This window comes from Tauraco erythrolophus, chromosome 3, assembly GCF_009769465.1.
Source record: "Tauraco erythrolophus isolate bTauEry1 chromosome 3, bTauEry1.pri, whole genome shotgun sequence".
Taxonomy (NCBI): Eukaryota; Metazoa; Chordata; class Aves; order Musophagiformes; family Musophagidae; genus Tauraco; species Tauraco erythrolophus.
Genome location: NC_141467.1, coordinates 97,660,506 through 97,679,948, shown reverse-complemented (window position 1 = coordinate 97,679,948; position 19,443 = coordinate 97,660,506). Strand labels below are relative to the sequence as shown.

Here is a 19,443-nt window from a genome sequence, read left to right as displayed (position 1 = left end):
CTGATTTAATTCCAGGTTTTTCTGTCACCAGTTACAGATTACTGAGAGATCTTTCTGTAGCTTCATTGTTGTCAAATTATGGTGACTCTAAATATATCATACACAGATAGTGATGTAGCTGTCTCAACACATAGTACTGCGAGTGTTACACCAGATATTTATTTTGTGTGTGTGTTTTTGTTTATGTACAATGTCCAACAAATATTTGAGTTACTTGAGCAGATGTGTTTGATACCAACATTTTCTAGAGGAAATAATCCCTGAGACAAAAACTTCTTGAAATCACATTTATTTTGATATGTATGAGAAAAGGAGTACTGAAACTTCTAATTTGATGAGATTTCTCTGTTGCTGAAGTTCCTAGAGCTGGAGGGAGAATTTTATAGAGTGTCTTTGAACCTTCCGAAGTTACGGTATCTTCTCTCGCGTTTCAGACACAGTATTTCAGAGTAGTTGGCTAAAAATCATAAGGAGCTTTAACTACAAGTTCTTCTCCCTTAGCCTTTGACCTCTTCACAGAATCACAGAATGTTAGGGATTGGAAGGAACCTCAAAGGATCATATAGTCCAATCCCCCTGCCGGAGCAGGACCACCTAGATCAGATCACACAAGAACATGTCCAGGCGGGTTTTGAACATCTCCAGAGAAGGAGACTCCACAACCTCTCTGGGCGGCCTGTTCCAGTGTTCTGTTACCCTTACTGGGAAGAAGTTCTTCCTCATGTTTAAGCGGAACCTCCTGTGTTCCAGCTTATATCCATTTCCCCTTGTCCTATCATTGGATGCCACTGAGAAGAGCCCGGCTCCATCCTCATGACAGTCACCCTTTACATATTTATAAACATTAATGAGGTCCCTCCTCAGTCTCCTCTTCTCCAAGCTAAAGAGACCCAACTCCCTCAGCCTTTCCTCATGAGGGAGATGCTCCACTCCCTTAATCATCTTTGTGGCCTGGCGCTGGACTCTCTCCAGCAGTTCCTTGTCCTTCCTGAACTGAGGGGCCCAGAACTGGACACAATATTCCAGATGCAGCCTCACCAGGGCAGAGCAGAGGGGGAGGAGAACCTCTCTCGACCTACTAACCACACCGCTTCTAATACACCCCAGGATGCCATTGGCCTTATTGGCCACAAGGGCACATTGCTGGCTCAAGGTCATCCTGCTGTCCACCAGGACCCCCGGGTCCCTTTCCCCTGTGCTGTTCTCCAGCAGTTCAGTCCCCAACTTGTACTGGTACATGGGGTTGTTCTTACCCAGGTGCAAGACTCTACACTTGCCCTTGTTGTATTTCATTAAATTTCTCCCCGCCCAACTCTCCAGCCTGTCCAGGTCTCTCTGAATGGCAGCACAGCCTTCAGGTGTGTCAGCCACTCCTCACAGTTTAGTGTCAGCAAACTTGCTGACCATGCACTCTATTCCCTCATCCAAGTCATTGATGAACAATACTGGTCCCAGTACCGACCCTTGAGGGACTCCACTACATACAGGCCTCCAACTGGACTCTGTCCCATTGACCACTACTCTCTGGCTTCTATCCTTCAGCCAGTTCACAATCCACCTTGCTATCCGATCATCCAGACCACACTTCCTCAGTTTAGCTGTGAGGATGCCATGGGAGACTGTGCCAAATGCTTTGCTGAAGTCAAGATAGACCACATCCACTGCTCTACCATCGTCCACCCACTGGGTGATGTCCTCATAAAAGGCTATCAGGTTTGTCAAGCACAACTTCCCCTTAGTGAAGCCATGTTGACTGCCCCTAATGACCCTCTTATCCTTGATATGGCTAGAGTCAGTACCAAGGATAAGTTGTTCCATTATCTTTCCAGGGATGGAGGTGAGGCTGACCAGTCTATAGTTACCTGGGTCTTCCTTCTTGCCCTTTTTGGAGATCGGAGTGACATTTGCTTTCCTCCAGTCCTCAGCCACCTCTCCCATTCCCCATGATTTAGTAAAGATGATGGCGAGTGGTCTGGCAATGACATCTGCCAGCTCCCTCAGCACCCGTGTGTGCATCCCATCAGGACCCATGGACTTATGGATGGCCAGGTTGCTTAACTGGTCCCTAACCAAGTCCTCATCAACCAGGGTAGACTCCTCCTCTATCCTGACTTCCTCAGGAGCCTCAGGGTTCCAGGGCTCATCAGGATTGGCCTCCAGCAGTATAGACTGAGGCAAAGAAGGCGTTCAGTAACTCTGCCTTCTTCTTATCCTCTGTCACCAGGGCACCCTCCTCATTCACCAGTGGGCCTACATTGCCTCTAGTGTTAGTTTTGTCTGCAATGTATTTGAAGAAGCCCTTTCTGTTGTCCTTGACCTTTCTAGCAAGGTTTAATTCCAAGGAGGTTTTAGCTTTCCTAGTTGCCTCCCTACATCCTCTGGCAGCAGACCTATATTCCTCCCAAGTGGCCTGCCCCTCCTTCCATGATCTGTACACTCTCTTTTTCCACTTGAGTTTGCCCAACAGTTTAAACGCGGCGTTTAACCATGCAGGTCTCTTGGTGCCCTTTCTTGACTTCCTACCTGTTGGGATGCACCGGTCTTGAGCTCGGAAGAAGAGGTCCTTGAAGGCTAACCAACTATCTTGGGCCCCTTTACCTTCCACTACTCTGTCCCATGGGATTTCTCCTAGCAATTGTTTGAAAAGATCAAAGTTGGCCCTACTGGAGTCCAGGGTTCTAGTTCTGCTAGGTATTCTTTTCCTGCCACATGAGATCCTGAACTTAACCATTTCATGGTCACTACAACCAAGGCTACCCTCGACCTTCAGCGCTTCAACCAGACCCTCCTTATTAGTGAGAATAAGATCCAGCAGCGCTCCTCTCCTAGTAGGCTCATCCACCATTTGCATCAGGAAGTTATCATCAATGCACTGAAGGAACCTCCTGGACTGTGGATGACTGGCTGAGTAGGCCTTCCAGCAGATATCAGGATAGTTGAAGTCCCCCATGACAACCAGGGCCTGCATTTGCGAGACCGCTGTCAGCTGCCTGTAGAAGGCCTCATCAACCTCCTCATCCTGATCCGGTGGTCTGTAATAGACACCAATAACAGTATCACACGTGCCAGATTGTCCTTTAATTCGCACTCACAAGCTCTCAACTCTTACCTAGTTCATACAGGTTCCCCCATTTTTCATAGAATCATAGAATGGTTAGGGCTGGAAGGGACCTTCAAAGGTCATCTAGTCCAACCCCCCTGCAAGGAACAGGGATATCTCCAACTAGATCAGGTTGCTCAGGGCCTCGTCCAACCTGGCCTTGAACGTCTCCAGGGATGGAGCATCCACCACCTCTCTGGGCAACCTCTTCCAGTGTTCTATAACTCTCATGGTAAAAAATTTTTTCCTAATATCCAACCTGAGTCTACCTCCCTCTATTTTAAAACCATTACCCCTTGTCCTATCACAACAGGCCCTCCTGAACAGCCTCTCCCCATCTTTCTTGTAGGCCCCCTTGAGGTACTGGAAGACCGCTGTAAGGTCACCCCGGAGCCTCCTCTTCTCCAGGCTGAACAGCCCCAACTCTTTCAGCCTGTCCTTATAGGAAAGGTGCTCCAGCCCTCTTATCATCTTCGTGGCCCTCCTCTGGACCCTCTCCAACTGGTCCATGTCCTTATGTTGGGGACTCCGGAACTGGACGCAATACTCCAAGTGAGGTCTTACGAGGGCAGAGTAGAGGGGGAGAATCACCTCCCTCGACCTGCTGGCCACGCTCCTCTTGATGCAGCCCAGGACGCGGTTGGCCTTCTGGGCCGCAAGAGCACATTGCTGGCTCGTATTACTGCTTCTCGTCCACCAGTACTCCTAAGTCCTTCTCCTCAGGGCTGCTCTCGATCCATTCTCCGCCCAGTCTGTAATTGTGCCTGGGATTGCCATGACCCAGATGTAGGACCTTGCACTTGGCCTGGTTGAACTTCATGAGGTTGGCACGGGCCCACCTCTCCAGCCTGTCGAGGTCCCTCTGGATGGCATCCCTCCCTTCCAGCGTGTCGACGGCACCACACAGCTTGGTGTCATCGGCGAACTTGCTGAGGGTGCACTCCATGCCACTGTCCACGTCACCGACAAAGATGTTGAAGAGGGCCGGGCCCAACACGGACCCCTGAGGGACGCCACTCGTGACCGGTCTCCACTTGGACATCGAGCTGTTGACCACATGACATTTTTATTCATGTCTTTCCAACTTGAAATTACTTTTATCTGTTTTTCTAATGCTTCTGAGATTTTTCTGTAGAATTTTTTTACTACTTTCTCATGTTTTTAATTTCTTGCAAAGTTTAGCACTGTATGATTAATAATCAAGTCTGTTTTCCCTTTGGGTCTGACTGGAACGGAGTTAATTTTCTTCGTAGCAGCTCATAGGATGTGATGTTTTAGATTCGTGACCAAATTAATGCTGATAACACACTAATGTTTTAGCTATTGCTAAAATACGCTAAACGTATAAATATTGAAAAGGTGTGTGATATTGATACTGTGTGATATTGATACTTTGTGCGATATTCTTTATTAAAACATAATATATGTATTGAGCTGCAGTTGAAATATTAGAAAAGGTTTCCAAGTAACAAAATGTTATACTGTCTTTTATAGATCCGCAAGGGAAGTGTTGAAATCCTTGTCATATTGGACATTTAAAATTACAGTCAATAAATCACTATAAACCTGTATTGAAACGGCAGTATGAATTGGTCAGAGGAATAATTGGTGGAGGCAATAGGCCTCTGCTGTTCTTTGCTTCTGTGATTAGTGATCCTCGCTGATCACTTGGACATCAGCGTCTCATCATTAGTTCTTCCACTTCTGCAGAAGTCACCAAGCCTGACTGGTTACTGACACCCTCTGTGCATCTAATTTAATATTTTGATGTATAATGGTTGCCTTCACTTTGTGGACCCATTCACTAAAACAGCAGGAAAAAAGTGTGTTAGTTTTTTTCATAAAAATAAAAAATGTCCCTATTTACATGCTTAGTAGATTTTTTTTTTATTTGGTTTAATAAAGGACTTATTTGCCTAAGAAAGCTGCTGTGGTTTAAGCAGAGCTATGTGTGCACCTATTTCTGTTTTTATTTGGTTAAACCAAATTGAAGGTTTTGGCTAATGGATGGAATCCGGCTGGCTGGAAGAACTGCCATCCATTCTTTTTGACTAACACAGAACTGGAAGAGTCGGGAATCTTCCTGAACAGCCCTGTTGTCTTCATTGCGTCTGCTCCCAGCCAGAAAACGGGGCTGCTTCAGCCCCTGCTGTGGGGATGGTGTGGGTTGGGGATTTTGTCTGTTGCTGGATTGGATCAGTTCCGCAGCAGCTGCCTCTAAACTCGCTTGTTTTGAGAGACAGACAACAGGTAATGATTTTAATCACCATCCCTCTCCCACACTGCAGCATACCTGGATCGCCGGCAGCTATCAGAGAGGGCATTTGGTGGCTGGGGAATAGGGTTTGGGTGAAGATGCATTACAGCAGTGAGCAGCTCAGATTCTCTTCTTTGGCATGAACCTTTCATTCCTACTGAATTAGGAGCCTGCACAATTCTTAAAGACAGCACTTCTAGCCTTAGCTTAAAATGGGTTTTCCATCAACTGGATTCTAATTTAAATGAATTCTTTATGCGAGCAGTATGTCTCTGCAGGAGAAGCAATGGCCTGTGTTTGCCTTGAATGGCCAGTTTACTTTTTTATTCCAAGCTGCTCTCTTGCTACTGTGAAATACCAGCATCTTTTAGGGGATAAAAAAAAATAATAACTTGAATGAAGAGTAGTTTAAAATCACGCCAGTTAGGGATGTGTAGTTTAACTGTGCCGGCAAAATGTCCTCCATCTCATTCTGAGTGCATGGAGCAGTGTCTTCAGTTAACGGCTCAAACAGAATCATGGGACAGGGGTACAGTCTAGTTCCACGGGACTCTGAAAGCAGGGATTCATTCAGAGGTGGCAGTAGCTTTACTGGTCAACATAGACGCGAGCATTTCTTGAACACCTTAGAAGGCACCTGCAGGGCGTTGCATTTCTTGCATAAAGAGAATCAGCTTTTAAAGTGCCCGTTGCTAGAGAGGGGAGGTCAGTTCATTCCTCTCTTGAATCCAAGTGCTAAGCTGACTGCTTGGCAAGGGAGGTGCAAAGTGAGGCAGAACGTCTAAATAAATCTGGTAAGGAGCAAACAAAGACCCTTACTGCTTGGAAACACACTATTTTCTCATAAATCATCTTAAAATCACTATGGGTGTTCCTTTATAATACAAGAATGGTAGTGGTAGTATACAGGTGAATTGTCCTAGTTGCCAGAGAAAAAACACTTATTTTTAAGACTCTCTATTCCACAATGATAACACTGAAGTGATTTTTTTTCCAGGAAAACAACTAAATTCTGTTCTAATGCCTGCTAGGAATTCAATGTTTGGTCCCAAGTAAAATGAGGAAAATTCTCTTGTCCTAGTCACAGCTTCCCCTTCAGTCTATGGTTCTGGATTTGTGTTACCTAAAACATGCAAAAAGTGGCTTAGAGTTTTATCTACAGGTATATAAAATCTTTTTTTTCCCCCTAAAACTATCACTAACTCTTACTGTCCACTGAGCGCAAGCAGTGTAATTAATTCCAATTAATTTCCGTCGTTGTTGTTTAACAGTATGTGAAGTATCCTCAGGGAAATACAATTTAATAAGCAGCTCACATTCTTTGTGTATTCTGATTCTTTATGAGAAGATTTTCTTTTGTTGGTGGCCTGGTCCTGCTGTGAAATTTGTGAAGATGCATTTATTGTTGACACTAAACTAATGGAGGCTGTTTCATGAAGGAAATGTGTATAAATGTGTTTGTTTCCTCCCACCCTCCGTTCATCCCGCCAAAATAAAACACTGCACAAGCCGATTCTGGTCGAAGGGGATATTTCTTTATATTCAAATATCCCTTTGAAGTATTGCAGGGAAATGTCGGTGTTAGAATTACGTGGTTTCAGTATCAATAATTTACAACTATATTAAGGAGTTAGACGGGGACATAATGAGACCCTTTATGCTTATAAAGCAGCAATATTTTCCAAAATCATAGAAATCTACAGAGAAAAAGGTAGTTGAGAAGAGGCATGTATCAAGGAGTTTGTCTAATGAAATTGAAGAAATCATTAGCAGGCACTGAAAAGCAGGGGACTCTCAAGGCAGAGCATAATTTTCCATAATCTAGAAACTGGAAGCTGGGGCAAAAACATTACTAATGTGACTCCATAGAAAAATGGCTTGCTAAATGTGTTTGAATTCAGTTGGCTATGGGGTTGTTGCTCCTTCTAGGTATTGTAAATACGAATTTCAGATTTACAGATAAGTGTCAGGTCGTTAACAGTTGTCAGTTTACACCTTTCTGCCTCAGTATGCCTGAGAAATCCAAACTAATTCCTACATACTTCCTATCTAGTACAGAGCTTGCAGTTTATCCAGGTGGTAGTGACATGATCAGTCTGAAAGTATCATACTTTAGTTTGTGCTGGTGTGCTTGATTTTTCTAAGAAATAGCCAGCACTCTTTAACCCTTTATTCCATTAATGTAAGACCATGGGAGACAGGCTTGTTTGAATCTCAGCTGAATATTAACGAAATATTACTGAAATGAAACCACAGCCATTTCCATGTAGCATATATTTTTGCTGCTTTTGCTATTTGCATGCCATAAACAGCTCTAGACACATTACACCTTTGCTGTTACTGGTTTTTATTTATACGTTGTTTCCCTATCTCAGTACAGCAGCTACAGCACATTATGAATATACATTGAATGACTTTTTCTGGAGATTGTGTTAGCTGCTTTGTATTCAGAAATAAAAAATGCAAAATTCACTGGGTTCATTTGTAATTTTCTTTCTTCGGTCAGTTTTTGTTTTCCTTATTCATTACCTCTGGAAAGTTTACATACTACCTTACTTTGCTAAGAATGTTTTCTCTAGCCTGCATTTTCTACCACTTCATCTAATATAAAGAAATTTTGTTGGTATAAACTTGCAACCTTCTGTTGTTATACTTTATGCTGCTAATTCTTTATATATAAGCGGGTTTTATTTTTTTTTCTTTTTTTAGAATTTCAGTAAGGAATTCCTCATTTACTTTAAGGAAGAAATAGCTTCAAGGAACAACTTATGTGATTACTGATTATTCATTCTTACTTCAGATGAGCGTTTTGAATGCAGCTATTGTGTTGCTTTCTAGTTAACAGGTCCAAAAGTTATCCAATTTAAAGGGCTAGAGAAATTCTGAAAAGCAACAGATAGGGATGATTTAGAAGTGCAAGTCTTCAAAATGGAGAGTTACAGGTCAGGAGTTAGGTTGAACCAAGTAACTGTTTTGAACCTTAAATCTTCTTGAATCTACATAGAAAAAGAAAAATATGTTTCTGACTATTGGTTCAGACTAATAATGGGGAAAAAAAGCCTAATCCAGAGAGACTGTTGGAGGACTTTCCATTAAATAACAACGATAATGAATCTAGTACTAGGAGAAATAATCCTGAAATCATCAGAACAGTTACATACAGAAAGGAGAAAAATAATTTGTTCTTTAATGGTGAAATTGTAAGAAATTCTACAAATGTTGTCTACAACATTTGTAGAATTTCCAGAAAAATCCACAAGAATGTTAAGATAATTTAGAAACATAAAATGTTTCTGAGATTCCATTTTTCAAATTTTGAATTTTTCTTTGTGTATTTTTCTATTTGTATAAGAATCACACTGTTTTTATTAAATAGAGGAAAGAAGTTCCCCTTTAGGGACTCATGCAGCATGCCTTGTTTTGATAACATGTATTTTATTGTACAGTAGCATTAATTTTCACCTAATTCTTTCTTACAGTGTTAGTGACTGTGTTACCTAATTTCTTTTGTACATAGTTACGTTCTTTTTGATGTTTGCTCTTTAGGTAATGATTCTGACGTTGACCTTGACAGGAAGGAAGATGAGCGAGAAAAAACTCCAAAGAGGCCCAGAGTTCAGAAAACAGAGAAAACTCCATCAACTAAGGAGGCTGAACAGGTTTCGGGAGCTAAAAATCCCATTATAAGTGTGGTTTTGACAGCCCATGAAGCTATTCCAGGTAACGAGGATCACTGATTATATAATCAAATTCATTTTTGTCCGTGGTGACATTGTATAAAATAGTCGTTCATCTAAGACTGAACTGTTTAAGATATTTGTTATTGAAAAATATTTAGTAGTATTTGATTGTCTTGATACAGAATCTCTGTGTCTGGCAGCTGCATCATTTTAGAACTACCATCACATTTCTCCATAGGTGTGACAAATGCTGGACCTGAGTGTAGTTATCTACATTAACATCAGTAATGTTTAGTCTGTGAATGGTTTTAAAGAAGAAACTGAAAAAATCAGTGACCAAGGAAAAGGAAAGTATTTTTTCCTCCTGATATCTTTATTTCAGCTTTGATGTATGTGTATGTTTATGATAACTGTAAATTTGATTATGAAAACACAAACAGCTTCTATATATATAACTTAGTATTTCTGCATACAAATAGTTTGACAGAGAATATGTGTATGTATTTGACAATCAAGTAAAGTTCCTATGTAATGATTAAAGGGTTCTTCATCTATAAATTTCTATAATGCCTTTTCATCAAAGGATTTTGGAATCATTTCAAAGTATTTATTTTAAAACTAGACTTCCATTTGCCTGTTCATATAAACCAGTCACTCACTTGACTGACAGAATCCCTTTTTAATAGTTTCGTGCAGTATTTTCAGCCTTGTAGCTTTATTTTCTCCTTCTCATTATTGCTAATATTTCTGAGTATTTGTTGTGCTTATACCACTCAGAACAACTAGAACGTATTTATTTATTTAATGTTGTAGGTTGGAAGCTGGCTGGATTTTCTTGTATTGTTCTTTAACATTTTTCGATTTTGAGATCTGTGATATGCTTGGACTTTGCATTTCTGATTGCAATGGTAGAGGGAGCTGGAGGATTCCACCTATGGATATCCTGTACTGAGAAGGGAAGTAAAGAACACCTTCAAAGTCATTGTTTGAGCAACATCACTCAGGGTTTTGGGCTTACACTGAGCTGTTAAAAATTTGTTCTTGCAATATTGTAAATACGGGAGAAGGTGACACGGGACTGGTGAGCACTGGAAGTGTGGAAACTGGGCTTCCTGGTGTTTTGAGGTCTGCACCGTTTCGTTTCACTAACCGCCAGCCCCTTTCTCTCATGCGGTGTAACCTCGGGCTCTTTCCTAGCTGTTGCTAAACACTCATTTTCCCACTGTATCTCTCACCTTTTTTGCCTCGTTTGCCCTGCCTGTAGCTTCTCCCTGATCCTGGTGCCCATTCCTCTCACTGCCACATGCAAGGCTCACTTCATGCCCTTTACTCCTTCGTCTGGACGAAGGGGAACATGTGATGGCTGGTTAAGGGGCTCGTGTAGGCGATAGTAAATGGGTTCATATAGATGTTAGTTTATGGATTTATATGCACATCCCCCCTTCCTCAGGACTTTTGGGAAGAGCTGGAATTAGGATCTTCTCTCTCCAGGTGCTAAATTTTATGAACCTCAGAAGACTTTTCATCTTTGAGATCTTTACTTTTGTGGCAAGGACTAGAACAATTTTCAAGAGGGGAAGGGAAGAAATGGTAGACATTGAAATCAAAGAAAATCCTGTTTTCTGAGGAAATTAGCCTAATGAGGTCCAGAGGGACCTTGTAGCTGCCTTCCAGTACCTTAAGGGGGCCTACAGGAAGGATGGTAAGGAACTCTTTATCGAGAAATGTAGTGATAGGACAAGGAGGAGCAGTTTTAAACTGAAAGAGGGGAGCTTTCAATTAGATCTGAAGAAGAAATTCTTCACTCTGAGGGTGGTGAGGCACTGACACAGGTTACCCAGAGAAGTTGTGGATATCCCCTCCTTGGAAGTGTTCAAGGCCAGGTTGGATGAGTCTTTGAGCAACCTTGTCTAGTGGAAGGTGTCCCTGCCCATGGTAACGGGGTTGGATGATCTTTAAAGTCCTTTCCAACCCAAACTATTCTGTGGTTCTGTAATCGGAGGGACTCTCAGACCTTGAAGAGAGGGAGCACTGTGTTCAAGAACATGCACATCTTGTATCAGATTAAATGGAATACAGTTTTTCGTAAGCATCACAGTTAAGAATGAGAGTGAATAACTAGTTATATGCACATCTAAAAATATTTTGTTTTGAATGGCAGATACTTCTATTCATAGCCTATTTTTAAGAACCAGTGAGTAAACTCTGCCAAAGAGTCAATCTTTGGGTTTTTTTTAATTTATTTTATTTTCCACATTCAAATTCTATAATATTATCTTGGCTTCTAAAACAAATTTATTGTTAAAGTTGGATTCGGGAGAGATTCTACTTTTAACATTGAATTTATTGTTGTGTGAGTCCTGTAATATTTTAAAGACTCAGCTTATTACTAGGAGAGTTGTTTTAAGTTCCTGTAAAGATGTTCAGTGGTAGAATTCTTGGGTTTTTTTGGTAAAGCTCAAGAAACACAAAAATAACATAAAGTATTTAAATGCTTGATGCTAATTTTTTTATTTCTAAAGGAGTTGATTTTTTTCCTACTAGAAACTCTCAGTACAAGGCTGCACAGGTTTTTCTCTCCTCAATTGCCGCTGAGGAACCACTCTCCATGAAAGGTCAGCTGCGTTCTCCTACTATGTGCTGGGACTTGTGAACTCTTGATTCCTTCTCCCATCGAGATTTTGTGAAGCAGAGAAGAAGTGGAAGAAAGTAATTTTGCTTAATATTTTGGGCCTAAGTGACTTAGTTTAACTGATGACAGTCTTTTCCGTTAAATTGATAATAGTCTTTTATGCTGAAGATTACTTTTCTTTTTGTAGCTCAAGGAAAGATGGTAGTGGGTTTACAACATATCTGAATGGATTTAATGTCAGACTGTAGCCAAGGGAGTTTTCCTGCTTGTCTCTTATTTCCCAGTTCACTTCCCCTTTCTTGCACTGACCCTGGCCCTAGTGTGTTGCTCACCAGCCCAGGCTGCGGCTTTAAGGATGTGGTCACTTCTCCCGCAGCCAGGAGGAAATGGCCTGCCTTTTGTAGGCAGGGTCTAAACCTTAATTAGGAAATCAATCAGTTCAATCCAGCTGGGCAATCTGGGCAACAGCCACAGTTGCAATAGCCATACTAGTGCTTGTGTCAGCCTGTGGTAAGCTGAATCAAAGAAGTGGCAAAATACGTGTGCACCTGCACATGCACAAACTCATTTTCTCTCTCAGATAATTTTTTGTTCTACCAGGTTTGCTTACTGAACTGTCTCACACTGGGGCTGCACAAATTTGGAAAGTTGGAAAGGGGTGACAAAATGAGTCTTTTAGGGGAAAGGAAGAGAACTAAGACTACCCCTTTTCAAAGCAACTGAGTAGCTGCTTTAACAAATATACAAAATATTATAGACAAAATAACAAATCATACAAAATAGAATAGACAAAATAACAAATCGTTATGCTCAGTATGTATAGACTGCTGTCCCAGGGGCAGTGCTGTGCTGTCCTCCCACCCTACCTCTTGGCCACAAATTACTGTCCTTTGGAGCATTGTACATGTTCCTGCAGCTGTGTGTTAAAACACTAGAAAACTAATTATATATTTTCAGAAAGAGACACATGATGTAGATTTTGGCAAATCCCTTCTCTGATGGTCTTCATCTTCATAAACTCCTGTGCTGGCACTTTGAAGGCATCATGAGTGGAGGGCTAAAGAAAAGAAGCTAACCTTGTGCTGATTTAAAGCAAATGTGGAATTAAGCCAGTTTAGGAAAATGAAAGCTTTCCCTTCTGAATGTGAGCACGTATCTATATTACCGTAGTATTAGAGTGATTTAGCTCAGCCAATCTAATGTCCTGCTCTGTTGAAGGGTGTAGTAATCTTTATCACACCATACACAGGTCTGTGTCTCTGTTTTGTTGCCTGAGTTAAAATGTGTTTAACCTCATGGTGAGCTAACCTATCAAAGTATTAAAAGGTTCTTCTGGGGTTTTTTTAAGCTTTAATTTGGGGATGAGGGGTAGGTTTGCATGGGGAACATTGAGGGCTACGGGTAGTTTCTGTTGGTTTTGCTTTCAGAACTGTCTTACGTCCTATGGATTTGGAGAATCATAGAATTGTCTGGTTGGAAGAGACCTTCAAGATCATCGAGTCCAACCATTCACCCTGCACTGTCAGGGTCCCTAAACCATATTGCTCAACACCAAATCTACATGGTTTTTAAACACCTCCAGGGGTGGGGACTCCACCACCTCCCTGGGCAGCCTGTTCCAATACTTCACAACCCTCTCTGTAAAGAAATTTTTCCTGATATCTAACCTAAATTTCCCCTGGCGCAACTTGAGGCCATTCCCTCTCATCCTGTCATTCATAACATGGGAGAAGAGACCAACCTCCATCTCCCTACAACTTCCTTTCAGGTAATTTTAGAGATCGATAAGGTCCCCCCTGAGCCTCCTCTTCTCCAGACTGACCAGTCCCAGCTCCCTCATTTGCTCCTCATAGGACAAGTTCTCTAAACCCTTCACTAGTTTTGTTGCTCTTCTCTGAACCCACTCCAGCACCTCAACGTCCTTCTTGAAGTGAGGGGCCCAAAACTGGACACAGTACTCCAGGTGTGGCCTCACCAGTGCTGAGTACAGGGGGACAATCACTTCCCTGCTCCTGCTGGCCACACTGTTTCTGATACATGCCAGGATTCCGTTGGCTTTCTTGGCTGCTTGGGCACACTGCTGGCTCATGTTCAATCGGATGTCGACCAGCACCCCCAGGTCCTTCTCTGCTGTGCAGCTTTCCATACGTAGAACATTCCATACGATATTGTAGAAGCTGACAAAATAACATTCCTTCAAAAAGAGATTGCAGGAAACAAATATTCACTTCATACCTACAAACAAATTATTTCACCTACACAGACCAAGGTACCTACATTGTGAAGGTTTTTTTAAACTTAAAAAAAAAAAAAAAGAAAAGAAATGCACTGTAGCTTAAAGATTGATGTAGTTGGCTCAGTCGTTGTCTCTAAAGGCAGCTTGCAAAATCCCTATAGGAAGGAAGTAAGAAATGTATTATGTAAAGCCTCCCAGCTTATGACAGCCATCGAGCTGGTGGTTGCATCTGGGTTGTCATATTTAATACAAATCTATTAATTTGTCTAAATCCCTCCTTGAATACATCTGTATTTTCACTCTCTGTAATATTGTGCAGTAATTGTTCTGTAAATTACTTACAGGATGAAAGTGTACATTCTTCTGTTTTAACCTTGCTGACTGCCTGTTTCTTCAAACTGCTCTTTGTTCGTGATTTATGAGATAGAGAATGATTATTCACACTTTTTTCACAGTATTGCTAATTTGAGAGGTCTTTCTGATATTTCTCTTTCATTTTTCTCTCTTCCAAGCTGAAGGTCCCTGAGATATGTATCCCTTTTCCAAAGAAAATCCTTCTTATTTTACCTTTGCTACTGTTTTGTCGTTCTTCTGTATCCTTTTTGTTGTCCATACTTGAAGTTGTGGGAAGTTTAATGAATTTAGTTGGGTTTTAGTAGGAATTTGGTTGATGATGTCTCCTGTTTTATTTCTGATCTATTACTACTAATTCCTTCCGTTGTGATTACCTTTTAGACTGTTGATAAATATTGGAGAGCTCTATAGTGAAGGACAAGCTACTTTTCTGAGGGACAGACTAAGAGATTAGAGGCCGTCACTGAGTTTGAGCCAGAGATAAGGCACGCCGAGTAATACTTATCTGTAGAATTTGCTGTCGGAATGTCATGAGGAACTCAAATCTTATTACTTTTAAAGCAGATTTACTTAAAACAGATGATATTGACTGCAAAAAGGAAAGCAAAAAGCATAGATAAAATCTAGTAAACTAAAGTCCATTCTGCATTTAAAATACAGGCATAATAGTGCTAGAGGAAGGATTTTTTTTAAAGAAATGATCAGTACAGTGAACCTCATTTTTTCCCCTGGTATGTGTATGCTCTGACTTCTTGAAATGATTATCCAGGGAAACAGTCAGGAAAACTTTTATCTTCCTTATCGGCATATGATATTTTTAATGGAAAAACAGACCTTGTATCTGTTTGCCTTGTTCTCACACTTTTCCCTGGCCTGTGGCTGCTTTTAGAGACAGGAATATTGAGGGCATTCTCTTGGGACATGGTACATGTGGGTTCACTACCTACTAGGTTGAGTAGAGCCTAGAAACCAAGTTTTTTATAGCTGTGTGTCCATTAATAGCCTATACTTAGGCAGCATCCCAAGTGGATGGAGGCATCTAATGTTTCTTAATGCTTCTGTATCTTCTAAGGGTAGAAAGTAACTACCTAGTGTGAGGGGACGGGATTGCCTACTGAGAGCAAGTACTCTGTCAGCATGTTCAAAGAATTGGATCTTCATCTATAGGTTTTTACGGGTGTTTACCTTTCTATTAACTGCATGGGGAATGTCAGTGGTAGTGTTAGGGTGACATGGAGCCTTCTGTCCACTTCAAGCGTGCGAAATACTGGTGAGTTAGCACTTACCTAGTCCACCTAATTTAGGTAATTAAAATTTTACACTGATAACACAAAAGTCTATTAAACAGTTCAACAGTCTTTTCAGAAAGAGCTTAAACATCCTGAAAGGCAGAAGGGCACGGAGGAGGTTTAGTGCAGAGCATTTAATGAGGATCTTTGTCTCACATTCAGGAAATGGGAGGCTTGAAAGAGGTAGCCATGCATATAGAGCAGTTCCAGATCTATTTTAACGGAGTCATTCTAAATATGGAAGAATTTTCTTCTATTTTAAAAAATATTGAAGTATGGGAACACTGGTCTAGTGTCTAATGTCTGTTTTATTATCTTTATACTGAACCCACTGATTGAACCACGTCTCCTGTACTGTAGTGACAAGCTCCCATCTCACTGGCCTACTGCAGTGTAATTTAGGAGATGCAGTCCTGCTGGGCAACCCGGCATTTGTGGGAGTTGGAGTGACAGGAAGAATAGAAGTTACAATGTTCTGGTAACATTTAGGTTGAAAACTTGGAAAATTGGCAAAATCTTTAGTACAGAACTGAAAGCATTATTAAAAAAACAGTAGTCAAAAAAAGCCATTTTTAGATCCAGCCAGTTCAGTGAGCAGTAGAGCTATTACTGTCTATTTATTTACAGAGTTGGCTGATGTCCCATCTGATACAAAAAGCTTCAATAGCCTTACATACTCCCAAATGGCCTCTTCTGAAAATATCTCAATTTCCCACTTTAAATCACTTCAAAGGACACAGAGGATCTCCATCTTTCTCTTTCCTCTTGTCTATGGCACCGCTTCCTTCAACTTAATGTCTCTTTCACACTTGTTGTTGGGTAACCACCACGTATTACTGATTTTTTCCATATACTTTACCTGATTTTTTTTTCCTGATGCTTTTACTAGTCTATAGGCTAAAAGTGTTTAAGGAAACTAGATTTAGTAATTTGCTAACCAGCTAGTTTTCTTTGGACACTGTCCTCTCTGTGGTTAAGTTTTGTTGTTCTTATAATTGTTGTTTCGGAGACTTTATGTTAATACTGCATGTATTTTGTAAACATAAGCAGTAAAAGATCTGTTTAAGGGAAAGATGTGCAGACTTTTAAATATGGACTAAACTGTGTCTTTTCCCCAGCCTTGTGAGGAAAAGTTCATTGTTTGTGGAACTGATGAAACAGTTTGACTGAAGTTTTCAAAGGATGTAGTATAAGGCAGAAACAGAAAAAGGTGGAAATACTTGGATATAGGATCTTGTAATAGAAGGCATCAAGCACCATGAATAACCCTCAGAACCAGCAGTCCTGGCGTGTAATTTGAGCAGATCTGTGGTGTAAGAACTAATGTCTTCTGGAAGTGTATCCATCATTTTATGCACATGAATTTAACAACAGAAACTAAAATAGTTGAGCTAATAATTACAGAGTTTAATGTCTTGTTTATATTCATATATTATGAACAATGCAGGTTTTAATGTGACATTTTTAATTAACATTTTTTAGTTTTGCTTTTAGGAGCCACAAAAATTGTTCCCGTTGAGGCTGCTCCCCAAGAAAGTGAACCCACAAGTCCAGAGACAACAGTTCAAGAGCCATCACAACGACGAGGATATCAAGAATATGCCATTCAGCAAACCCCGTATGAACAGGCAATGAAATCTAGCAGGTAATTTTTAAGTACTTATATTTATTTTCATGTAAAATGTCATTAAAATGCTTCCCTATCCATTTTCGTGAAACTGAAATATTTTCTGAGCCTTTTAAATAAAGGAACAGCTGAAAATAATCTGTGCGTAAGTTGTAGAGTTTAAAAAGATTCTCTCTGTGGAGAATTCCTTTCTAAAATAAACGAAAGTAAACATTTCTGTCCATTATGAATATCTAGGGAAATTTTGACATATTATGTCAGTAAGTTTCAATACTGTAAACTGGTTTGTTTCAAACTGGTTTGGTTTCTTTCTAGGTTGGGTCCAACTCAGCTGAAGATTTTTACGTGTGAATACTGCAACAAGGTGTTCAAATTTAAGCACTCCCTCCAAGCACATTTGAGGATTCATACAAACGAAAAGCCTTACAAGTGTTCGTGCTGCAGTTACGCCAGCGCAATCAAAGCCAACCTGAATGTTCACATGCGGAAGCACACAGGGGAGAAGTTCAGCTGCGATTATTGCACGTTCACTTGCCTCAGCAAAGGCCATCTCAAAGTCCATATTGAAAGAGTTCATAAGAAAATCAAGCAACATTGTCGCTTCTGCAAAAAGAAATACTCGGATGTTAAAAATTTGATCAAGCACATCAAGGAAACACATGACCTTCAAGATAAGAAAGTGAAAGATGTTTTCGATGAGCTTCGCTTGATGACACGAGAGGGCAAAAGACAACTTCTTTATGACTGCCATATTTGTGAGCGCAAATTCAAAAATGAACTCGATCGAGACCGTCATATGCTTGTTCATGGTGATGAAAGGCCTTTTGCTTGTGAGCTCTGTGGTCACGGAGCCACTAAGTACCAAGCCCTTGAGCTTCATGTGCGAAAACACCCGTTTGTTTACGTGTGTTCTGTGTGCCTGAAGAAATTTGTCAGTTCTGTAAGACTCCGTGCTCACATCAAAGATGTGCACGCAGATTTGCACGAAACGTCTGTTTTTAACAGTTCTATCAATCAGAGTTTCTGCCTTCTTGAGCCAGGAGGTGATATCCAGCCAGAAGCCCTTGGTGAACAGCTAACACAAAGTGCAGATGAGTTGACTGTCACGAGTACTGATGCTATTAACACGCCACAACCACCTGCTTGTAAAGGTGAATCAACAGCTGCAGATGTAAACCATAACGGTCAACATAATGGTGACTTAAAAATTGATGCGGTCCCTTTGTTAGAATTTGAAAATCCACCGGTGGAAAATGTAACAGAGACGCTGTGTCAGACAACAGACACAGCAGTCCCAAACGTTCCATCCTGTGCAGCATCAGATTGCTTTCTGCTGAAAAATGGTACTTCTGGTTCTGATGAGTTAAAAGTTTCTCCTGCAAATGGAGAGGAAGTTAATCACTGCAGTTCTGTAAATGAGCAGAGTGAAGAAATTCAGCTTTTGCTGTCTGAAGACAAAAGTTCAAATCCGAGTCAGAACAATGCAAGGACTGAGAACCTTTCCGTCTCTGAAGAGAGAAGTCAGTCTGTTCCTTCTCGTGAATCCGAAACAAGCAATCCACCAATTCAAAACTCAGCGGAAACCACAAGCCCTTTGCCAGCACCAGGAGCTGATGCAGCCATCAGCCCACAGGCAGCCTCTTCCAATGCAGTTACATCCGACAGTGGGAGTGGAGCTGTTGCCTTCATGCAGATCTTGGATAGCTTGCAGAAGAGGCAAATGAACACAGAGTTGTGTGAGAGGATAAGGAAAGTTTATGGAGACTTGGAATGCGAGTATTGTGGTAAGGTGTAGTAGAATTACGGGGTTTGTTGTTTTTTGGTTTTGTTTTCATGTTATATAGTGGGCTGTCTTTTTCCTGCTCCACTGGTTCCATTTTTGATGTGTTTGTGTATCTTTGTAGCAGTATTAATTTTGTAGTTCATTAGGGATTCTGGGGTCCAACAAGATTTACTTTGGGCTGTATAAATGGTGTGAAATTAACCAAATCTCCTCAAAAAACCTCTACCGGAACATACCATAGCAATACTGTGCCAGGCCCTATTTTCTGTTGATGTGAAATTTGATAGATTATTTCCGTCCATGTGCCTCTCCCCACCTCTTAACTTTCACTAGGGCCAAACACAGCAGATTTAGGCAGATGATCAGCATTAGTCAGCACGTGCTTTAATGCTTAATCTTCATTATCAGCTTAGTATAAAATCCAGAGTCTTTTTCATATAGTATGGAAGGATGTATGATAATATACATTCTGTACAATACATAGG

At 41.0% G+C, this 19,443-nt stretch overlaps 1 protein-coding gene across 4 annotated transcripts in view; it reads left to right on the top strand.

The window, feature by feature from the left end:
• ZFAT (zinc finger and AT-hook domain containing) overlaps positions 1–19,443 on the top strand; it is an 82,689-nt gene that overhangs the window by 10,324 nt on the left and 52,922 nt on the right. For 3 of the 4 annotated variants that reach the window (XM_086609576.1, XM_086609575.1, XM_086609574.1), the window contains exons 3-5: positions 8,904–9,077; positions 17,043–17,193; positions 17,491–18,959. In XM_086609576.1, the coding sequence (XP_086465702.1) occupies positions 8,904–9,077; positions 17,043–17,193; positions 17,491–18,959 (1,794 nt within the window). The remainder of the gene's footprint in view (positions 1–8,903; positions 9,078–17,042; positions 17,194–17,490; positions 18,960–19,443) is intronic. The other variant, XM_086609577.1, reaches the window with a different exon arrangement.